The 24909-nt window shown below is 43.1% G+C and overlaps 1 protein-coding gene across 10 annotated transcripts in view; it reads left to right on the forward strand.

The window, feature by feature from the left end:
- ablim3 (actin binding LIM protein family, member 3) overlaps nucleotides 1-24909 on the forward strand; it is a 48073-nt gene that overhangs the window by 11362 nt on the left and 11802 nt on the right. For all 10 annotated transcript variants that reach the window (XM_037780816.1, XM_037780818.1, XM_037780823.1 and 7 more), the window contains exons 3-9: nucleotides 12082-12265; nucleotides 17270-17385; nucleotides 20268-20394; nucleotides 20525-20618; nucleotides 23886-23973; nucleotides 24092-24150; nucleotides 24258-24329. In XM_037780816.1, coding sequence (XP_037636744.1) covers nucleotides 12082-12265; nucleotides 17270-17385; nucleotides 20268-20394; nucleotides 20525-20618; nucleotides 23886-23973; nucleotides 24092-24150; nucleotides 24258-24329 — 740 coding nt within the window. The remainder of the gene's footprint in view (nucleotides 1-12081; nucleotides 12266-17269; nucleotides 17386-20267; nucleotides 20395-20524; nucleotides 20619-23885; nucleotides 23974-24091; nucleotides 24151-24257; nucleotides 24330-24909) is intronic.

The following is a 24909-nucleotide window of genomic DNA, read 5'->3' on the forward strand; positions in this document are numbered from 1 at the left end:
TTGACACCTGAGACAAATCTCTCCCCAGTTTGTTCACCAGCCATCATATTTCTCATGGGTTATGAGTTATGTTGACATTATGTCGCACTATCTTAGTTGTGTAAGGCCAAAGAATTATGGATCTCTTATCTAAATACAGTACACTAAACATTTATAAAGTAAAACCTTGCAGTACATTAAATAGACAGGTTGTGAGAAATGCATCAGTATATGACTGGACCACTTGCATTAGTGAAAACAGGCCAGATGTGGCACTGTTCTCTTTAAACATCATACTTATTTACTCCATGAAAATAAAAAAAACAAGGCTGAAGCAGAGTTAACATTTAGAATTTGAAAGTTTGAATCTTCTATTCTGCAGCAAATTGTCACTGCCAATAGAATAATTTAATAGCTATTTAAATAATTTCAGTTTAATCGAGATTTCATATTTCCCCAAATAGGCACAATTCGTCATGTAAATGTAATCAACTTTTATTGTCACACATTGTTCATAGCACAGTACTGAGCTACTGCTGCCCCATTTATCTTTTTCGTACTTTATTTTTTTCCGTTACATTGGATGGTGAACATTTTCATTCACTTTCATTTTTAGATTTCACAATTGCATTTACTATAGTTTCAGTTTTCAGACTCTTTGTTGGTCAGGTATGTATCCTATTTAGACCAGCACTCATCTCCATTTTCTTTCTGCAATCTTAAACTTATTGTCATAAGTTCCATATTGTATGCTATTTACAATAAAATCTTTAGAGACGCCAGCGTCTTGTAATTGTCTTCTTGTTTGCTAAATATTTGTCTCTGCTACCCAGTTCCTTAGATATCTTGACTTTTTCCATATTTGAATAAATCTGTTAATGAAATTTATTTTCACAGATTTATTCTTGATTATTCCTGTTTGTACGGTAGATCTTTTTTGAGCATTTTCTGTGAACATCCTGCTGGCTGCCACAGTCTTCCATTTCATTTTTCATTAGAGTGTGTAACACACATATGTTTTTACACATACTGCATATCATTCAAATGTCCGTCTTAATAAATCATTCAGTTCCATAAACATATACAAAAAAAAAAGAGTGAAATAAGTCCACAACACCGTCAATTTTTTGACTTTTCGGCTGTTGTTGAGGAGAAGAGTAAGTTGTGTTTATTACTGTGTGAGCTGCACTTCACAGCCCAGAGCTTTACAGTAGATAAACTCACTGAAGGCTATTCATCGGAGGGCTGTTGTTACATGTTCCCCTACATGCAGCCGTCACACACACACACACACACACTCAAAAACACATGTATACAGTGCACACATACACACACATGCACTCAACCGTACCAGCGTGCTCATCCATACATGCGTGCACGCTCGCTGTGGTTGTGAGGGGTTGCTGTGGCAACGGTGTGAAGGGGCACCCGGGCCCTGGTTGGTGGATATTCTCAGCATCTCTATGGTGCTATTAACCAATCGGAAAGCTCTATTCTGTGCCCCAGAGAAAAAAGGGGGGTGAACACAGGAAGCGAGCAGAAAAAAAAGAGAAGAAGAGGGGGGGTGGGGGGGATGGGGGGGTGCTGTTTGTGTCGCCTAAACATTACATCATCACTTGAGTGTAATACCAATCTGATTCTCACTTGCTCTTCCTCCTTTTTCATTTCCCTCTCCCTCGCAGCAGTGGTACAGTAATGGAAAACTGTCACTGATGAGCATCATGTTAAATACACCCATCAGACAGCCCTCCCCTCTCATGTTCCAGAGAGCTCTCCTCATCCCATGAGGCAATGGGGCACTATTGTGCGGCCACATCCCTGCCTATAATATGCTCTCCTGTATGGGCCTCTGCAGAGCCAGCAGTTTTCTAAAGCTTTTATTGTTCAGCACCTATAACCCCTCCTCACTCACAAACATGTTGCATGTTCTTTTGAACTTCACAAACAATCTATTCTCTATTGTTTGTGTCTCCATTCTCTGCTTTTCATTAGTTCCCCCTGTATATTTACCGAGCCTGAACGCGTGCGAACGCAATAGCAGGATTTAAGATTGAATTTCTATATTTTCTTCCATCTCTCTGTTGCTTTTTCTCTCAGTTTTTTCTCCCTCTCCCTCTTGTTCCTTTCTCTCGCTTTCTCCCTTTCTTTCCTGATGACAGGCACCCAAGCATGAAATCAATTTCTCATCTTGGGACAGGATGACATTGGCATGCGGGGCGTGCGATTTGGAGGCTAATGGCTAAACTGTATTATACCATTGCGCCAGAGTGACAATCCGCTGTCAGCTGCCAATTGCCTTATCTGTCGGACGTGTTTATGAACTCTGTGACTGTGGGGTGTGTTTCAACATTTGATTCAGTTCTTTGTGGGGCAATTTTTTCTTTTCAGAGAATCAGTGTGTGTGCTCAGGTTATTGACCTTGACGAATGATATTGTGTGTGCCTCAGTCCATTCATTTACACTGGAAAACCATGACATAAAATCTTAGTTATTTCCCCCTTTTTTCCTCCTTCTCCTGAGACTTATGTCTCCTTTTTCCTCAAAAGGGCTGACTGAGCCCCACTGGATAGATCCCAATCATACAGTCTTAAACAGACAGACACCCGCAGAGTTACTTTGTGAGCGCACACACATTAATTTACAATGTAGAAATACAGTACATCCATCCCATCCATCATTTTATCCTCCCCCTGTCTTTCCCCGCCCTTTATCAAGCCACTTTACCTTCCTTACGACACATTATCATAATTCCTCTCTCATGCATTAGTCAGAAGGAGAACAGATCACCAATCATGTGCATTTAACCTCTCATTTGAACCCATTATACAGCAGCTGATTATAGCGCGAAGGGAGCCACGCAATCAGCTCTAGAAAGACGTCTGTGGAAAATGCTGAGGACAGAAGCCAGCTCACAGATTGATGCATCAACTCAAGACATAGAGAAGGCAGTCGGGGTGTATGTGTGTTTGTGTGTGTGTCACTTCTCAGTGTAGCACTGGGCTGTACAGTATGGATGATGTGGTGTTGTATTACCGGCAGACGGGCTGACTCGTGCATACTGGCCTAATGACATAGTGACCACATTTATCCTCGCCTCCGAAGCATAATTGGCACTCTTGGATTCCAACAGAAACAGCGGGGCCCATCAGTGGCACGAGCGCAAAGCTAACACAAATCACAGGCAAAGGCAAAATGTGTTTGCCGTGCAGACTAACAGAGAACACAGAAGCACAGAAACAAATATACGAACTGCAGACAGAGACGGATGCAAACACAGACACATTCGCACATAAACTGCCAGGCTACTCCCAGTAGTTATTTATTTTCGGAGGCAAAACAGATTGTTCTCACAAAACAGCGCCAAAGGGAATAGCAGATTTACACAGACAGGTCAGATAAATACTTGACTGCTCTGCTATCACTCCATTTCTAGCCGCTGTTCTCACCAGGGCTCTCGTGAAATTGCAGCATCTTTGTCTTTTTCTCGGCGGACCTTTTTCAGTCAGTTCAGCCTCCCTTTGGATGCCATTAGCCCCCATCACTCAACCCCTGTGTTAATAACATCGACCTACTGTACTGTACCGCCGCTGTGTTCTCTGAAGGCGAGGGACAGACTGAGACAGAGAGCAACGTAGCGGAGAGGAAGGAGGGAGAGGAGAAGACAAACAGCAAGAGGAATAAAGAGAAAAAAGAAAGAGAGGTTATAGAAAAAGAGACACAGCACAGAAAAAAAAAGTGGGGGGTTACAGGGAAGGGGAGCTTCCTGTAGCTATAGCAACCGCTGGTACGCTGGTCCAATCACCACGCCAAAGCCTGGTTGCTAGGGAGAGATTCCGGCGGAGGGAGAAGGGAGCGTGGCAGGCGGCGGCGCTTTTCCCCGACGACTCTCCAGGATCCGGGATAGATGACGGGGATTATTCCTCTGCTTGTCTCTCTCAAGCGTTGCCGTCCTGAGGGATTTTCACTCACTGACGCCCCTGCCTATTGTCTTTAAGTGTGTAGGTGTGTGTAAAAATGTGTGTGTGCGCCACGTTGAAGTGGAGCTGCTAAAGTGTGCAAGTGTCTGGCTCAGTGAAGGAGTGATTTCTGAATGATAAAGAGGATCATTAAGCGACAAACCCTGCTGTGTCGGACAAACACTCACTAAACCAGTACATCTGTACATGGAGCTGTAGCTGTAGAGCTTTTTTATTGCTTATCACGAGGCCCCATCTTACCCAACAGTTTGGTTATCCCTGTGTGTGTGTGTGTGTGTGTGAGACACCTATTTTCCCCTCCGCTGGTTGTCTTATCAGCCCTCAGAGGGTTAAAAGCTGAAGGCCTCAGCAGCAGGACTGGTCTGCTGGTATGAAGGGACTCCACTGGGCAACCATCTGTCTCCATCAACTACCGCAGCCAAATGCTCGGGGAACCCTGTCACTCATGCACGATTTCTCTCTGCTTTAGCCTTTAGCTGCCTCTCTCTCTCTCTTTCCCCTCTTGCCCTTTTCTATAAACCACATCTCCATCTGTTTTCTGTTACTGGTTTTCTTTTTTATAGCCACGCTAGTTAGCGGCTCTAGGGATGGCAATGTCAGTCGGTCAGTCGGCCGCTTTGGTCCAGATAGAAATAATACTACTATTGGCTGGTTTGCCGTTATATTTTGTCCAGACACTCACCGTCCACAGAGGATGAATACTGTGGACTTTGGTGATAGCCTCACTTTTCCTCTAGCGCCATCATGGGGTTGACAGTTTTGGTTATGAGTGAAATATCCTAAAACTGAGGTGGGTTGCCATGAAATTTGGTACATATATTCAAGGTCTCTAGAGGATGAAATACAATGATTTTCGCGATTCTTTCCTTCAGTGAAATATCAAAATGATGGATGGACACCAATTTTTGTACAGACGTTGATCCCCGACTTTTCAGCTTGTACCACCAGCAAGTTAGTCTGACTCACCGGATGTAGACTGTGGGTATAAGCCTGGTTGCGTATTTCACGCGGCATTCTCCTCCCCTTCCGCTATCTTTGCTATCTATTTTGCAAGGGCAGCGTCACTGCATCCTGATCTTAGTGACGCCCAAGACAATTGTGATAGGTTTAAAGAAATACGAACAAGTGTTTTTCTCCCCTAATACCAGAATGATAATGTGTGGAGCCAGAACGTTCTTTCGTGCTTCCACTGTGCTGTGGGGATAGCTCTGGCTATGCGAGACTACCAGCAAGTTGATATTTTGGTACATAGTACAATGTCTCAACAACTATTGAATGGCTTGTCACAAAATTTTATACGGACATTCATGTTCTCCAGAGGATGATTTATAATAACTTTGGTGATCTGCTGACTTTTCATCTATTGCCATCATCAGGTTAAAACATCAGGTTAAAATGTGTCAATACTCTGCATGCACTCTGCATCATGCTTATGGGGTGGAGGTCGGGGACAGGGGACCGAAGTTCCTATCCAGTGTTCACAAGCATTAAGTTTCAATATCACATTTAAAACTTAGTTATTTTAGGCCAAAACACTGTGGTTTTCCCAAAACTGAACTAAATGGTTTTGTTGCCTAAACCTTAAGAAGCTGTTTGTGTTCACAACGTAACCTTTCATGCAGTTTTACGACGTGTTAGAACGTACGTGTTGCTTTTCAGCCTCGCTTTCACTTTACAGCATAGCGATAGCGTAATAGGCCCCTAATGACTCACATCTATGATGCTTATAGCGAGTGATAACGCACATTTAATGAGCTGATAACAGTTGAATCGGTTGACATGCTAAATTTAAATAATGATATGATTAATCTGCTTAGTATCAGAATGTTAGCGTTGTCATTGTGAGCATTTAGCTGAAAGCACCATGCCCGAGCACAGCCTCACAAAGCTGCTAGTGTGTTTGTAGACTTTTGTCTCGCTCCTCTTCCTGTCTGTCTGTCTGACCGCCTCCTCTCCCACCCTGTGATTTGGCACAACTTGAGAAAACACATTATTTACTCTTGAAGTGTTTCCTCCTGTCAGAGGGGCTCAGATCCAGGGGACAGAGGGAGGGCAGAGAGGCCTGGGCCCCATGTCGGTAGCACAGATGTGGGGGTGAATAGGTGAGTAGCTCCCCTGCTGTAACTTGTCACTGCCCCACTACATACATGCCTCTCTGCTTAACTGTGGCTGCCCCTATCATTTTGAAAAAAAAAAAAGCCTCGGAAATTAGCATAACGTGGAAAGCAGTGCTAAAACAATTAGAATGTGCAGCTGGGCTACTTTGAAGTACTGTACAAAGCATGTCCATTTACTTAATAGCACATTAGGAAGACCTAACAGTAGCATAATGAGCTCTCAGGGAAGAGTCACAGTGAGAGGGGAGAGAGGGGAGACTCTGAAATAAAGGGAAGGTTGCACGGAGGTGCAGTCCTGTAGAGAGAAAAGAGGGTGCAAATTGAGATAAAGTGGAGACCTTGTGCTCAGAGCCACAAAGATTTGGATGCAGTCTTGAAACGGAAAGACAGAGAAAGAGAAGGGGAGGAGGCGGGGTTGTCAGCACTATTTTGGGGTTCCGGCCTGGGCCGACTTTGAGAAGGGAATTTTAATTGCGTCTGTTGGCTGGAGATAAATACCCAATCACACGGACCCCCTGTGGGTGCCTAATCAGTGCGGTTCTAATGACCACAGCTGCAGACACCGGCCTACATGCTAACCTCTAATCACTAGACTTATGATCTAGACGCTAGCTTCCTGCGTTGCCAAAAAAGAGCAATATGAAGGAGAGAAGCAGCATCTTTTAGCTCTCCTCATTAGAGCCCCATTCAGGGGAAGATCATAAAATGTGCAAATAGATGAAATTGAGTCTTTGATGTAGTCGTGCAAAGCTGATTATGATTAGTTTAGTTAGCTGAGTGATGACAAATCTGACTCCATGAAATAATACAAAGTTCCCATATAATAAACAAAACTTGGGAATTCTACATAATTATGATTTTCCACTCAAACTGTGTGCACTTTCCCACGAGTAGTAACAGTCTAAAATGCCCTCAGGCTATACGTAGGACAGTGAGACAGACCAAGCTGGTTCTGCGTTGGTTGTATTGGGCTGTTGTTTTTATGGGTGGGTGTCCACACCATGTGGAGCTGGTTGTGCGGCTGTAACCAAAGCCTTTCTTCCCGGAGCCAAGCTAAGCCACGTCTCTGCGGCAGAAGAGACACCAAGCTCCGACCCAACTCCACCCACTGTGTGCTGGCAAATACAACATGTGGAGGGAGAAGTTTGAAACTTCTGCTTAATGGTTACGGCTAAAATGAGAGAGCTTGAAAAGTAGAGGGCCTGCTCGCAAATAGTCTTTGAAAATTGAAGCTCTAATAGGGAGGTTTGAAGAATGGTCCAACATCTATAAGTTGCATTTACCTTTGAGGCTACATCCTCACTGATACGTTTTTGTTTTAAAGCGGCGTTTTAAGATGAAAACGATCTCCGTCCAGACAAGAGTTCTATAGCCGTTTCAGAATTGATCTCCGTCCACACTACCACGCCTGAAAACGCATATTACATGATCATTCACTTATACTGGGCATGCATGTGCCGGGGTAAACAGGAAGCAGCGCTGTACATGGGGATTGATGCAAAGTGCTCGAATAATAGCTTGTCTCCTGCTCAACAGCTGCTAACATAGACAACATGGTCAGCAACGCTTGTAACTCGTTATCCATGTTGAAATTAACCACTGGTGGTCAAGGCTGATGTCATTTGTTTTCTTCTGGAAAAAAGGTTCTCGTGATGGGGCGTGACGATTCAGGGAAGGACACGTTCATGACTGAGAAGACCCAATCAAGAAGCAAACGTGGGTGTCTGCGTCAACGTTTCCGGACTAAAACGCAAACCCAGAGTTTTAAAACCATAACGGGGTCAGCAGCATTTTCAAACGTCTCCATTTTAGGGGCTCGAAAATGCCGGAGTAGTGTGAACGAGGCATAAACGTAACAAAAATTGTGTTTTTGCAAAACGAAAATGTATTAGTGTGGAGGTAGCCTGAGTCTATCGAGGTAGCCTTGTTTCAGGTGCAAATGCAAGAAAAAAAAACCTTCTTTCTGCATTGTGATCATACAGACTTTTAATTTTCGCCACAGTTGCCTGAAATGTAGATATAAGTGATGATGTGTGTGTTTGAGTCTATGAATATCTTGTTGAACTATAAGATGGGCTCTTGTAGTGAGGACTATAGTTGTGACATTTTTTCTTAGTTAAAGGGACAATCTGTGTAATAAACTTAACTGCATGTGAATATACTCAGAGTATACATGGTCTTATTATTGACGTATGGTACCTTTAACCAGCTTTGATAAATTTAAATTTAAATCTTTGCTGGTAAAGTGAGAACTTAACAAATTAAATATGATTCCATTTAGTTTTTGTCACATTTAAGTGAAAATGTGATTGTACTGTGATGGTTAAATTAAATGTTTTTGCCTTCACAGAAGGTTTCAAACTGAAAAGCCACCAGTTCAACCACAACAAAACCAAATGTGCCGCCACCACCAGCACCATATCATTCAGACTCAGGGACCTAGCTGTCTCTAGGGCAACTGTGGAAGGTTTACGTCTCCTATGGCAACTGGGGAAGGGGGACGTCCTTTGCGAAGCATCGAGCCAATCGTCCAGTCAGAAGAAAACAATACGATTAGCCAGAACAGGTGAACCATCCAGCCAGCCTATCCAATCCAGTCTGTGCAGATCCAGTCTGCCGGCTGTGATTTGGTCAGGCGTCCATATGCTAATGAAGTGCATTAGGCTAATTGAGCAGATTCCATTCATTTGAAAATCAATCTGGGCGCAGATTGGAAAGCAAATCATTCTGGAAGAGAGAGAGGCCGAGGAAATTATAGCAGTGGATATTGCTACAATTTAGCTTTTAGGAGATTAAAAATATTCTATTAAATTAATGCAAAAGAACATTTCAAGAGACAGTGATTTGTTTTCCGTGACGTAGTAGATGTGGAAATATTTCCTCTCCCATTCCCCTTTTTCCATGAAGGCATAAGATAGCCTGTGATTTGGGTTTCTGGTAAGAGCCTCAGTTAGTCTGGTTTCAAATGCAGCGGGGACACTTTTTGAAGGCCTGTGCCATTATTCAGTGGTTCTGGAAATGTGGTTTGCACATGCACATGCACACACACACATTTTTTATGAACAGGCTATTTTAAATCTTCTGGTCTTCCTTATGCATCCCCTTTTTCTTCCCTTTCCTCTGCACTTATGCAGCGGCCTTGCCTTGATGCCAGTGACCTGTTGCCGTGATAAAGCTCCATCATCATATCTCGCCACACACACTGTCCCATTTCATCATCCTATCTCTGCACGCGCACAGCGCCATCTCATCGGGGATGGATTTATGTGTCTCCATCCTCCTGTGGGAGCCGAGATTGTTTTGTTTTTAAGTGAGGGGCCCATTGATCTTTTATTACACCATTAAGTCAATACGCTCCACTCATAAACAGCTTGAGATTAAATGAGCCCCTTTGAAGGGTTTATGTGCGTGTGTGTGTGTGTCTGTGAACTCTCAGCCTGCCGGCATACACTGAAAACGGGTGACTATGGGAGCCACGTTTAGCCCGTAGCAGCAACTCTAGTCTCTAGCATGGCCAGGATGAAGCCGTTTATTAGCAGCAAGTTGTTGGTATTCGAGGTGCTTCATTCCACCACAAGCAAAATTATGCGTTGTTAAGTTTAAAATTTCTTTATTTACAATCCACCTCCATTCACAAGCAGTTTTCAGCACCGTCACTTGGACCTAGTATTGTTAACCTCATGATTTTCCATGTAGATATATTTCCATTTCTTCATGCTGTGAAAATGGTCAGTGGTTTGGCTTCTGTGTACAAACACTATATATGTTTTCATGGTATGTGATTTTCTTTAAAAAGCCCACTACAGACCGATCAGTTACAAATTTCAGGAAAGAATTTGAGATGTTTTAAAACGCATTGGTCAAATATGAATACTTCCTTCAGGTTGTCTGTATTTTTAGCGATACAGTAAATGTGTGCTCCACTGCTACCGGGTACGAGAGTCTTTCCTGGTAGTCCAAACTGTACTCAGGTTATTCGTCTCTCTGCTGTCTGGCTCTAACATCCTGAGTAGCTGGCGTTTAAAGCCGCTGATCTTGTTTCCAATTCATGACCCGTTTCACATGAGCTGCAAGCTTATCGGGAGGATCTGAGGCTTTCTGCACTCAGAATCTGCTCCTCACGTCTTAGAAAACCACAAGTCCATTCATCTAAGAATCATTTAGGTGAGAGTCTATGTACTCAGTACAAGGGCTGTCCCGAATACAATTTTTTTGGGCTTCGAAACTTCGGTGAGAAATATTCAAAGGTATTCCAAGCTTCGGGACAGTGCTGCTGTGGCACTACTGTACACACACACGCACCTCTACACATAACAAACAGCAATATTCTAGATAATGTGGGATTATGCCTTATTTCATAGGCTATTTTGGGATTTATACTGTATTATTACATACTTATATATTAAAAAAAAAAAAAAAATGAAGCATCCAAATACTGATTTGGAGTTCGATTACCATGGCAACAGTTGAAGCTTCAAAACATTCGGGTCAGCCCCACTCAGTACGGAGTGTATTGTGTTGGACCACCTTCTGGTGGGAATACAGGATGGTTTGGTTTGCTTTTTATTTTTCTTTTATTGTCCTGTAGCAGATCTTGACACAGGACAGTGGCATTAAAGTAATAGTTATGGGAAATGCGCTTAGTTAGATGAGATGACACCCCTCTCTCATGTCCGTACGGTAAGGAACTAGCAGTCCAGTCGCTGCTAATTGCCTGGCAGCTGGTCCCAGCCAAGAAATAGTCTGGCACAAAACCCCCCGTAAAACGGCAATCAAAGATTTAACATGTTAATTAGTTTAGAAGTGTAGTCGGTGGATTGTGTTACCTTTGGACAGAAGTAGGGGGAAACATCAATATATCTCATCTACAATTGGCCAAGTAGATTTTTTTTTTACCATTTGCTAGCTGTGTCCCCGTTTCCAGTCTTTATGCTAAGCTATGGTATTTATATTTCCAAAACGTCGACCCCCACTCCGACATTCTGTTGGGCAGAACTGGCCGTTAGTGCGTGTGTCATTACCAGCTGAGCCATTACATAATGGTTGAAGTTGTGTTACATGGTAACTTGTATAATCATAGAGCCAGGGAGTAATCATAGGATCATGCCTATAATGCCCAGAGGCTGAAGTTCAATAGTGGTGAAGGTTTACGTTCTCTTGATGCTACTTTCAAGAAATTCTGCACTTGCTTAATAACATTTTTGAAAGTAGTGACTTTTTTGTATATATGCTATTGCGGAAAATCTGGATTTGTTTAACATAGCACCATGTGACCTTCATCAGTGCCACGTGTCTCAGGTCATAGTATTTTTTCCAGTCGGAGGTTACAATAACTGTCAGCTCTTCCTGTCGGTAAACCGCATAGACTGAGAGAAACCAGAGACCAGCAACCGCACTGGCCACTGATCCGTGAAAACGCCTCTTAGCTATACTATTACACCCACTGGAATTTACTCTCAGTTACATGGCAAAGCGCCGTAGCATACATTTGTCTGCTTAGGATACACAATATAGAGACACGCACACACAAACTGAGAATTCACCTTGTGCATACACAGCAAATGATTTCGGTGCCTTCCCCATTGGTATCTAATGAGCCTGCAGTCGATGTTCTGATGATGCTGGGAACTTGCGGTCTGTTGTTTTGTCTCTGGCTTCACATTGTTTAGCACAAAATGACTTTTCCACTGATTATATCATTATATTCCCATCAGAGAAAATTGGCTCACCACTGTCTGGAGCGGAATAACTTCCCTAGCAGTCAAGTGTGAAGACAAACATACACACACCACAAACGAGCACACATGCATGCACACACAGACAGGTAGAAAAGAGGGTGCTCAGACTGTCAAAGTCTAATGCAAGAAACATAGAAAAACTTCGACGAAACACTTAATGCTGCTGAGTGTTTTGTTATGTAATTTGATTTTAAGAGCACATGACATCCACATGCTTTAGTGTTTTGAGTGTCCTGATTTCTCTCTGTCTCCCACCCGCTCTCTCCACAGTGTGTAACTGTGATCTGGCACGATCGGGCTTCTTCCAGAAGAAGGGCGAGTACATCTGCACGGCAGACTATCAGCGTCTGTACGGTACACGCTGCGACCGCTGTGACAGCTTCATCACAGGAGAGGTGGTCTCTGCTCTGGGACGCACGTACCACCCCAAGTGCTTTGTCTGCAGTGTCTGCAGGTACATACACACATACACACACAATCTCCTACTGTATATACACGGTTAAAGCATTAGTACATACAGTATGGTTGGGCAATAACATAGCAACATTATTGCATTTGAGTCGTGTTTCTGAATGCCTGGCAAAAGTAAGTCCAATATTCACCCTACTTTTATGCTTTTTAGACTCAACCAGTGACAGAATGATACCTGGTTCTTAAGCTGCTAAATGCTCCATTATGTTCATCAGCTAGTTTCTGTCTACCAGTTGCTATAAGACGATAGAAAATTGTCAACTGTCACATGATTTAGTGTTCATTCTGTAATAGCTACCCTTTAAAGGAACAGTGTGTGGGATCTGGCGGTATCTAGCGGTGAGGTTGCAGATTACAATTTCTCCCGTGTGCCAAGTGTGTAGGATTGCTACAGTGGCCGACGCGAAAACACGATGGTCCTAGTAGAGTGCTAAGAGTGTGTGTGTACGTGGGAAGTGAGTGGTGAAGCAAGAGAGAGAGGCGGCAACGGGAGCGAGTAACGTTATCGACTCCGGCCTAAGGAGGAAAAGTTAACAGTGTTAGGTTTGTCCGTTCTAGGCTACTGTTGAAACATGGCGTTGCAACATGGTAGACTCCGGGGGACGGTATCCGCTCGCTATATAGATAAATATAATATAAATATAAACTGCTCATTCTAAGGTAACCGAAACACAACAACTCTTTTCAGGTGATTATACACAAAAAAAACATACTTATTAATATGATATTCCATTTATGCCAATAGATCACCCTAATTGTTAAACATTAGTCCTTTAATATCAAATCAATGAGCATGACTGCTTTATGGTACAAACAGTTAGTTTCACATCTGGCAGACAAGGTGCAGAATGTCCAGACGGGATGTTTGTTTTTGTAATCCTGTGTTTCAAAGCAGGACTAATGAATATTTTTATATTAATGATGGATAAAATGATGTCTGTCGTGACAAACTCACAGAGATTCATCACAAAACTGCTCTTCCTCTCAGTTCAGTAATGCTTTTTAGTGTTAAATATTAGTTAGCCAGAATCACGACTCCATATATATATATGGATATATATATATATATATGGAGTCGTGATTCTGGCCACCAAGAAAATGTAAGTGCAATATTCTCCACCAACTCCACCATCTGCTGCCTGCTATGGCTGGAAACAATGTTGATGACCAAAACAGTACAGTTATGGGCCGCAAAACCAAAATAGTGAACGGAAAAACCCTAAAAAGCATCACTGAGCTGAGAGGAAGCACAGTTGGGTGATATAAATCTGTGAGTTTGTCACGATAGGCATCATGTCATCCATCATTAATATGAAAATATTCATTAGCACAGCTTTAAAATGCAGAATTACAAAAACAAACATCCCATCTGATTATTTTATCCATTAACAGCTAGTTTTTCTTTCCATGCTGATGTTTTCCAGAAAGATTTTACAATATTTATTGATATTACAATATATGATAAAGGATTTTATCCATATTGCCTACTCCTAGTAATACACATTGCTACTTAAGCATAACACTCGACATAATATTGTATTTTATCCATTTTTGTTTTTATTTCATCACGTCTGTATCTGTTCTGTACTGGGATGAAGCACAAAAGTTCTGATTCATGAGTGAAAGTAGCCTGTAGAGGACGGAGAACAGGAGATGAATTATGGAGCTGCTGAATAAGAAATGTATGTTTTCTACCTCATGACCATGAAATCCTTCCTCAAATCCTGCTACACAAGTTGCATCTTTCAAAATAAGAAATGCAAAGGTGACTTTATAGGGGGGGTTTAATAATGCCATTCAGCTCATGCTTCAGTCTTATCTCGGCTCCTGAATGTCAATAAATGTCTGATTAGACTCCAGCGCCGGTCTGTCGTTTTGCTTAGTCGAGACACGATTCCAAAAAGAGAGCTGACCTGGTGTTTCATGCTGTTAGATTTAGTAAAAGTAGGCCATCTCTCCTCTGACCTCCATCAGTGTTCGTGTTAAGCTCCTCCTGAACGAAGTAAGAGTCAGCAGCATCCCTGTCGGCCCCCTTTTCATTTTTATTTTCACCATTTCACTCCTCTTCTCCCTCTCCCTTCTCTTTCTCTCTCAAGCCCCATTCTTAAAAAAAAATGCCCTTCTCACTGCTTGTTTTGCTCTATTTTGCTCTGTTATAATGTTTACATAAGAGTGATCTTCCCTTACCTCCCTCCAGCAGAGTAGTGTTTGTCAGTTGTTGTGTATCTGCTTGACATTGGCTGATAACCATGCGGTCATGCCCAGCAGCCCTCGGCACAAAAACTGAACTGACACCAACTGGCCGGAGACAGTCAGTGGAGCAGTCCTGCTGGCAGTGACGCCGATGTCTGTGTGTGTGTGTGTGTGTGTGTGTGTGTGGAGTCAACTGGAAGAGACAGCGAGAAGCCCACGGGTGAATCTCTTCTTTCCTGCTCCGTCTGCCCTCTGTCACATTGCTTTCTTTCTTGTACCTCCTCTATTTTTCCCCATAGTATTTTCCTCTTCCTCCTCCTCCTCCTCCTCCTCCTCCTCCTCCTCATCATCATTACCGTCATCATCTCCCTGCTCTTAATCACCATCCGCATCCCATCGTCTTCCTTTATCTCTTAATCATCATCCTTCTCTTTCTCTTTGTCATCAGCTCTAATGAAGGCAGATCGCAAGTTTCACTTCTCCGAGCTGATGTTTTTTAAGAAAGCGCCCACGATCAAAGCCAGAGGGCACATCGCTAAAGCCAGAAATAGCTTCACTTCTGTGGCCAGTTTAGGAAAAAAGAGGGGGGTTGGTGGGTGGGGGGGGATAAAAAAACATGCATTAAATATGTAAACAGAGTAAATTTTTAAAGCGCTGAGAAAGGCTGACAAGGCAAGAGTGTCTTGAGGGAGTGAGCGCAACACACAGGTAAAGACAAGGTCAAACACAGACTAACACACATCACGTCGCAGCATTTCCTGCGCTTCAGTTGGACTATAGACTGGGACGTATATGCTTGGGCGCTTATACATGCAAGATTTATGCTTGGAAGTGGACACGGATACAAACCTAGATATCAGGCTTCATGTGTCAAATACAGACTTCTCTAGTTTTCTCTGTTAAGTTTGTTTGCTCATAGGGCTGCACAATTAATCGAATATTAATCACGATTTTGGCTTCCCACAATAAAGCGAACATGATCGACTGCGATGTTGATGTTTAAAATGTGTGCTCCATTTTGGCTTCACTTTTGGGGAGCTGTCATGCCCATAGACTTTATATAAGAAGTGGACCTAGTCACCAAGACGTCACCCATTGGTTTGTGGATGGCTGTTTTGGAGCCTCGAGTTTGGCTTTTTAGCCGTCTCCATCGTGGTTTTTCGGCAAACAGAGACACAAGAGGTTGGAGCTAAGCACAACTGAACGCTGAATAAGACATTTTTAGGTGATCAAGATGTTACTATAAACTTTGATGAAATTAAAACACACTGTGAAAGGGTTAAAGTTCTAAGACAAAACACGAATAACTCCCAAGCCCAAAAGTTTTGGTACAATTTTATTTTGCTTCTAGGAGATGCACTGTGAATAAGGACAGGTCTTATTTTGATGCAAAGATTTGTACATTAGCAGAAATGTAGGACATGGAAGAGAAAGCAGTGCTCTGTTTATTTAAATGTGAAAGTGCAATAAAAATGATCTTGTCCCTAAAGTCAATGAATAATCGTGATAAATATTTGTGATCTTAATATTGATCAAAATAATCGTGATTATCATTTTGGCCATAATCATGTAGCCCTCCTTGCTCCTGTCGGTTAAATTCAAAAATTTTCTTTAGTTTACAAACAGATGGTTCACGTTGGGATCAACTAAAGGGTGAAATAAAAATGAATCAGAGCCTTTGTTGAATAATTTGTGTGATGAAACGTCTCTGTTCTGCTCACTTGTCCGTCCATTCTGTATGCATGTTGTCCTTTTTAGAATAACATAAAAGCACAAAGGAGCAAACTTAGAACACTGTATGTGCTAGTTCCCTCAACACAAACACACACATACTGTATTTAGACAGTAGCAGTTGTAAAACAGCTCCCTAGAAACACTCGTTCTAGGGCTCACAACGTCCGCAGCTGCGTGTATATATTGCACAAGCCTTTCTACATGCTTGCCTCTGTACATCTCTAAGTGCGTACACGGATGTACTGTGCTGACTGGGAGCTCTGCTGGAGACTCTAGCCTCCCTCTGGGTCTTGGATGCGGCTCCAGGCTTCGGCGGGGGAGTAAAAGGATTACTGCCGTCTATGTCTTTTAAACAGCCTTCCCTAAGCCTTTTAGCTCCCCATTCATTCACACATCCTCCCCAGTCATAAAGAAATCAATCCGTCTCTACGATGATACTACAGAAGAGAGACAAAACGGCGCATCATTTATAACGTGGTTAAATTTAATTTCATAGGCGCCGTTTTGCTGTCATGTACTCTGCTTGTTTGAGTGTGTACTCTTCTTAATAGTTAAGTGTTAAAGCGGTGAAGAGAACTGTGACCTGGTGACTCCAGCTGTGCAGGGAGGCAGAGCGAACTGGGCGGACAGAACGAGAGAGAAAGAGGCGGTTAAGATCAGCATGCACTCCGCACGGTCTCCCTAATAAGTTTTCATTCTCACTGAGAGAGACCGTTTGCCTTTTAGAAGCCCGTGGCAGCGTCACATTATCGCCTCTTTAATCACAGAGCAGCCAGGTGCTCGTGCAACAATCAACGTCCTATTAACCCGTCGCCTCCACTGTTTGGAAATGTATTTTCAGGCTCATAGAGGATGTCAGACTGTATTTAGCTTGTGTCATCAGGATTACGGCCTGCCTGTCACCCAATCATGTTCCTGCCAGCGCCCATTTGTTATTTTCGTGTGTACACTTTGGTGTAATGCAAACACACAGAATCACCGCAGGCATTTTTATCTCCTATTGTGTGCTTGTTTTCTAATTCTCTCTCTCTCTCTTTCTCTCTTTTCTTGTCCTCCTCAGTAAAGCCTTCCCCATCGGAGACCGAGTGACGTTCAGCGGAAAGGACTGCGTGTGCCAGCATTGCTCCCGCACTCTCGTCAAGCCAAATGAACCGATCAAGATCCACGGGCCCAGCCGTAAGTCCGGCGTCCGGCGTCCGCCTCGCTCCGTCCGTTCCGCTTAGGGCCAACGGGCACTTACAGTGCGCTGAGTCTAATACGATGTGTCCACAAGGCCCATTTAGCTCATTTAGCTAATCAAGTGTCTGTCAAATCATCGGTCCGACCTGTCGCGCTGATCTGCCAGCTGAGAATTATACAACACAAACAGACACATCATTCATTCATTACTGTCATCACTAAACATGCAGAGAATAGATGATTTTTTTTAATCAGTCACACATTCCTGCATGAGCACAAGTATATAATGAGATTAATATCCTGTGTGTTATTAGACAGGTATCCATAGTCCTCACTCTTTCAGAATAAAGCAGGAAAATGACAAATTAGGATTCCCACAACAGAGCAATAGTGATTGATAGTGAATCATTTGCGAAGTGTGGCATACAGACAGCAGGCTGCCGCTCACTGACTGTGCGGTAATAACAGATGGTGGAGAGGCAGTGAATAACTGTCCCACCCAGATCGCTCCATTCAGCAGAGTGAAATCCAAACGGCTCCCCAGGTACGTGTTCATCATTCTGTCTTATGAGGAGGCAGTCTGTGAGAGGGGACACAGAGTGCAGACTCTAAATATAATGCACTGGCTTTTACAGCCTGTTCCTCTGTCGTTTTGATACTATTTAAGAATGCTAATATATGCTTTGTCTGCAAAAGTGGTAGAAATCCATTTAGCCTGAACAAAATGATTATTTTAGTGGGAAAAGGCTTTAGATAACACGGTGGAAAGTATTATCAGTGGACGTTTGCTTGTATACGCATCAATGAACCAAACCCTTGTCCTGAGGGATGTAGTTTTCTAACCTTAATCAAAGTTTTACTTAATCCTTCTTTGTGTCTCCTTGACGCAGTAGTTCAACGTTTTGGAAAACACGCTTATTTGCTTTCCTGCCGAGTTAGATGAAGAGATTGATGCTAGTCTCATAACTCGTTGGTTAATATGAAGCTACCACCAGCAGGCTGCTGGAAACAAATTCTGCCTATCAGCACCTACTTCTTTTACGGATGAAATAAACAAGATATAGTATATGAACTGGTGAGCTTTAGAGGTGACGGTAGGCTGATTTTGTGACCTTCAGACAGAGTGGATGACACCCCGAATTTGTCATTATAGGTGAATAATTTGTTGAATGTATTAAATCTGCAATGTATGACAACTAGAGTTCACATTGACGGAGGGGTTAAGAGGAGTAGGCTGCCGTGTAAGCTGCAACATTCACAGTTCAAATCCGGACGGGGACATTTGCTGCATGTCATTTCCCTGCAGTCTCTTCCTACACCATTTACTTGCCTCTTAACTAAATACTATCAATTAAAGGCAAACATGCCCCCTAACCCCATATATATACACACAAACATAACTGGGTGGAAATGGGGAGAAACAGCTCTGTCCAAACAGAAACAAAATCTGCCAACCAGCTCCTCTAATGCTCACTAATTAAATGTTATATATTGTTTGTTTAATCCACTCAAATACAAAGTGCAAAAACAACAATTTGTGGTTTTACAGGGGCTTATGTGCTGGACTATTTCTTTTTTTTGTTCTTCCGACAGAACCAGGCTAGCTTTTTCCCGTTTTTAGTCTTTATGCCAAGCTAATCTAACCACCTGCTGGCTGTGCAGTTACGTCACATTGAGCGGCACAGATGTGAGAGTGGAATTGATCTTCTCATTTAACTCATCAAGGAAGAAGTATTTCCCAAAACTATTCCTTTAAAGGATGAATAAACACTAAATCACAGAGAGCAGGAAGCTGCTGCAGAGATGTCTTTGAGTTAAAATGTTTAAACACGTTGCACAGGCCACAATTAGTGATGTCATGTTTTGCTTTTGACAGCTGATGAAAACACCTCAGACTGGGGTGCAGCCAGTGATGCAACAACAGCAGTGTTTTTTTCATTCAGTCATTCAGTGTTAATTTCTATGTAACCATAACAATTTCTTATCACAAGTTCTGTTACATAATTTGTTGACGTTCTAATACCAATTTCAGTCGGTGGCTTAAAAGGGGAACTGTATCATGACTCAGAAAATCAGCTGTGTGCAGCCACAGTCTGGGGCTGAAATCCTGACTCTATAGCACTATCACCACCAAATGACAGCTGAGATTTATTTGGACTGCAGAAACCCAACTCAATACACTGCAGTTTTTTTTTTAACTGCAAAACACCGTTTGTCTTCTTGGCTGACAGGGCAGAGTGGAGTGGTCCCCTGTTACTCCAGGCTTCTCTCAGGGGGCAGTAGACCGGGTCAGTAAAGGTCAAACTGGGCCAAACGTCTTCCAAATAGAAACAAATGGAGCGCTGACCCTTTTTTTCCAGCATTTTGTCACTCTGCAGCCATGCATCATTTGTAGCCTCCGTGCTGTCCTGCTTCTTCTTTGCCCTGCTGGTGGTGGTCAATAACGCCTGCTGGGGCGTCCTTCTGATGGAAATGGAGTGTTAGCTAGTATGCTAGTGTGTGTAAGGGAGAAACAGACAGAGAGATTCATACATGTCTCATGTGAGGGGGATTTTATGCATCTGCTTTTGCCCTGAGGCTATTTCAGCGACACTTGCTTCCTGCCTGCATTCAATCATGTTTAACAGTGCTTACAGTTGAGAGAACAAGCCTCACAGCTCTGCAATGTCCCGCATTAGTACGGCTATTGATTAAGAAGGTGGCTGTGCCAAAGGGGCTGAGCACGGCGGGTGTTTAAAGATGTACAATTATACCTTAGCTCACTTTGTCTCTCTCTTCCTTTGCCTTTTTTCCCCCTCTCCACTTCTTTTCTCTTCCCCTCTTCATGTCTCTTTTCCCATTCTTCTTCCTTTTTTCTTTCACACACTTTCCTTCTCCAGACTGTGCCGGGTGTAGAGCCGAGATCAAGCAGGGTCAGTCTCTCCTGGCGCTGGAGAAGCAGTGGCACGTCAGCTGCTTCAGATGTCGGACCTGCAACATGGTCCTCACGGGAGAGTACATCAGCAAGTGAGTGTGCGAAGAGCATGTGATTCTCACGTCTCGCTTAGAAGAAACACATGCAAATGGACATACTGGATTTTTCATATCCAGTTTATCTCCAGACATGCTACAGCCGTTTTTTTTCTCTATGTTGCAGGGATGGAGTGCCATACTGTGAGGCAGATTACCACGCCCAGTATGGGGTGAAATGTGAAACCTGCAGCAGATACATCAGTGGAAGGGTTCTGGAGGTGAGAACTGGACCACATTTCAACACATGTTAACGGAGATTTAGCCCCACAGAATTCTGCAGTAATACAGAAATCCAAATTGGGAGTTCACCATGATGACTGAGTGTGATCAGCGTTATCAGAATCGAGCAGTCGCCTCTGTTTAAGCCCCACTGTGCTGCAGGGACTGAGCGACTTAAGATTTGAGGGTGATAAAGAATTTTAAACCAAAACTTTCACATTCAGCTGCTGCGCGTTAGCCTGGTCAAACATTTGGTGCGTAACCACTTTTTCACTGTTTTAGCAGCACAGTCGAGCCTACCTGCACTAACAGGAAGCAAAAAAACTGTATTGAATCATAACAACGTGTAAGCAGTTGAGAGGAAAAAGGAGTTATAAAAAGATCAGAGAGTAAAGAGTGATGGGGAAGGAGAGACACAGAAAGCAAATTCTGCAGTGACAGAAATGGGTGCTTTGTGTTGTGCTGAAGCACTTTAAAAAGAGATGGAGGAAGGAGTCAACAGTGGAGAGAGGAGAGCAGAGGAAGAGGAAGGAAAGAAGTGAAGGGAAAATAATGAGGGGAGTAGGTTTGAAAATAATGAAAGCGATAAAGTGCACATGCTAATTAAATGTTTTGGAAGAGTCTCTGGAGGATGTGTTTCATCTGTCGGGACCTGAGGAGAGGGAACTAAACTTTGTCGGACACATGCACAGACACACACACACACACGGGGCCTTGTTGTCCCTGTGCTCCTTTGCTTGTCAGAATGGCTGGTGTAAAGTGTTTTGTTCCTGACTGTCAGCCTCTCTGGGCTATTTATAGACATGGGGACATGTCAGCCTTTATCTGTGAGACTCCCTCACTCTCTCTCTCTCTCTTTTCCCTCTATCTCTCTCTGTCTCTGATCACTTGTGTGTGCTGGCACGCATGACATTCATTCTTTTCTCCTGTCAAATTTTGATATCATAATGATCTTTAAGATGCAACTATTGGACTCACAGAAAGTCAGATCCAGGAACACTAACTCCCCAAACATACAGTATTCATTTAGGATGAGAATAACAAATATATTCCAGATGTTGTGTTCATTCTGGCACCTGATTTTAAAGAGGACCTATTATGCTCATTTTCAGGTGCATACTTGTATTTAGAGTTTCTACTAGAACATGTTTACATGCTTTAATGTTCAAAAACGCTTTATTTTTGTCATACTCCACTCTAACCAACTTTGTTTGAGCGAGGGCCAAACTAGCCGTTATGCAAATGTGTTACTTGGTGACATCACCGTGTTATGGAAGAAAAGGTGGGACTTCAAGCAAGGCGTTTCAGGCTGTTCAGGAGCAGTGTATCTGTGGGGGAGAGTAACTGCTTTGGCGTGGACTTTGGGGTTTGTAACTTTAAAGCTTTTATCTGCACAAAAAAACGATATAACACACTAAAGGAAAGGGGAAAAGCAGAAAAGCATGATGGGTTCTCTTTAAAGGAAAATTACAGTGTATTTCAACCTGGCATATTTCCCAAAAATGTGGCCAATGTGACTCTATAGGTCAAGCTAACTTTGCACTCGCCGACTCCTTTATAGAGATTCTGGGAAATGAGGACTCTCGCAAAACAACGTATATTGGAGTAAGCTTCATAACGAGGTTTTTACATGAATAAAATCAAAAGCTTGTTTCTGAGTCAAAACGAATGTAAAGCCAGAAAGTAGCACCATGCCATGGGGATATAGTTGAATAAGACTTCCATTTGTCCGTCTTATTCGTCGTTAGTCTTAGTTTTTATTTGTTGCCAAAAAATGTTATTCATTTCATCATAGTTCTTGTTTTCAACAACTATTTTTTGTATTTATTTTTTATGTTTTTTGTTGTGAAAAAAAAAATTTTTATCATAGTTTTTGTCTCCAAAAATAACGCTGCACAGATAATAATACATGATAATTACTTATCTGTAAGTAAAGTAACATTTCATCATAATGTTTTTGGAGTTTGCTGCACTGATTCCTTCTTCTCTCCTCCATTGAAAACCCAGACTGATCTGTCTGTGTTTGTGTCTGTGTTGATGATTAGGCTTGTTCCACAGAGCCCCCCTTCAGTCCAACTTTCCAGAGCCGGTGGTTGTTAATTTAATGAGCAGTTTAGATGAGATGGAGAAGGGGAGAAATAAAGACAGGAAGCGAAAGAAAGAGGAGCATAAAACCTCCTTTCTCTGGTGTCACTTCTTTCCCTCTCCTTCCTTCCTCGGCAGCTTAGTCCGGCAATAAATATAGCAGCCTATTAATGCCACCGGAGAAAATGGGGGCCTCATTAGAAGCGGTAACAGCAGTTGTTGAACTGATACCGTATGACCAGAGACGGTAAACGCTCTGTTGCTCGGAAAGCACAGGACGGAAGTGCTGCATCCTCTCCTGGCTTTCCTTTCAGAGTAACCTGAGACAGACAAGGAGATCAGGGATTGGTTAAAATGCAGCTTCGATACGATTAAGAACCATACTGAACAATTCTTTGGAGACATTCGTCAAAGAGACCTGGTTTCCTGCACATCACATGGAAGTATCAGTTTTCTGAAAAGCGGGGAAAGTCAATGCAGCAGAAAATGACATAATACACTAACCCACACACACTCAAACACACGTGCTGGGTGTGTTCAGATGAAACGCTTCAGGTCTCCTCGACACCGGCCACATGTCAGCGCCGGTGCTTCTATAAATAGAAATTCTCTAATGGCGTGTCAGGAAGGCAGAGGTGACGGGACGGGGGCCACGCCTCGGCCGTCAGCCACCGCAGAGACGCATGTGAGAAACATCAGGACCACGAGCCGGACTGGATTAATGGACGGGGCCGACGCGGTGACATCACACTGCATCATTTCATGTGTCCATTTCACCTGTTTGGATGTGCTCCCTCAGGGGCGCTCTGAACGTCCAAGGACATGTATCGCACTCTTGTGTCCTTCACTTAACATGGCCACCTACTTCCCTCTTTCTCTCTGTCCTGCACACACACACATATACACACACACACTTAAGACCTACAGGGATCTTTATGCTCTAATTATGGCGTGGGGGATAATAGGTGGTGGCTATCATGTGGTTGCTGTATGCTGATGAACAACTACAGGCTATGCAATCAGTACATTATGAGGCCATTGGTGGCCAGGTGATATACAAGGAGAAAACATATGGAGATAATGACCTGCTCATTTGTAGATTAGCCCTCGCTCTGTGAAACTCTTTATGATGATAATTTATGTTCAGTCACACCTCCTCTTCGCTCCTCTCCTCCTCACAGGCGGGAGGGAAACACTACCATCCGACCTGCGCTCGATGCTCCCGCTGTAACACCATGTTCAAAGAGGGAGAGGAAATGTACCTGACAGGTGATGCCGATACATCACACACACACACATAAAGTAGAGCACTTTCCCATCCAGATGAACGCATTGCATGTGGGAGCACACAAAGCCAATCTCCTCTTATCTCTCTCTTCTTCTTCAGGTTGCGAGGTGTGGCACCCATTATGCAAGCAGGCAGCGAGGGCAGAGAGGAGACTCAGGGTGAGATGGAGTTTGAAATGAAAATGTTAAGATAAAATTAACTATAATTTCCTCACTGTGTGCGTCCTCTGCTCCCCTTTTTGTCTTCGTCTGTTTGTACCTCACAGCACAGACGCCTGTCAGAGGCCTCCATCTCCCCACCGGGTTCCTCCATAGGCTCTCCCAGTAGGGTTATATGCGTGAGTAGCCCACAGCTTTTATTCACTTTGAGCTGCCACTGCCACCGAGCTCACCCTGAAAGCACAATTTTTTACAACGGAAACACACGCACTACCCATAGGCTTGAATGGTTAAGCACCAACCTGAGAGGCTGCTCACTCCCCTTGGCCTGTTCACTTGTCTGTGTCCTAACCTCTGTTGTCAGTGATGTGGCACGAGTTAAGAAGCAGTGAGAAAATTATAAAGTATCTTCTTGTCACAACGTGGTTTATATCTGTGATGACCATCTTCAGTCATCAGTTCCCAGAGAGTACTGATATATACTGATTTGTAAGTTGAAAAACACATGTAGGTTAGGTTACGTATAGGTTACAACTGGGATCAATTTGGATGAAAACTAAAAATGTTCAGCAACCTTAGCATTGTGGCTCTGGGAATGGCAGAGTCAGGCGGTCCACCACTTTGGTCCAGAATGAAATTCTCAACAGCTATTTGATGGATGGGACATTTATGGTCCCCAGAGGATGAATCCGAATGACATTGGTGATCCCTTGAGTTTCCAACTAGAGCCACCATCAGGTCAAATTTGTATCAAACGTC

Source organism: Sebastes umbrosus, chromosome 9 (assembly GCF_015220745.1).
Source record: "Sebastes umbrosus isolate fSebUmb1 chromosome 9, fSebUmb1.pri, whole genome shotgun sequence".
In the NCBI taxonomy this organism is placed as follows: domain Eukaryota; kingdom Metazoa; phylum Chordata; class Actinopteri; order Perciformes; family Sebastidae; genus Sebastes; species Sebastes umbrosus.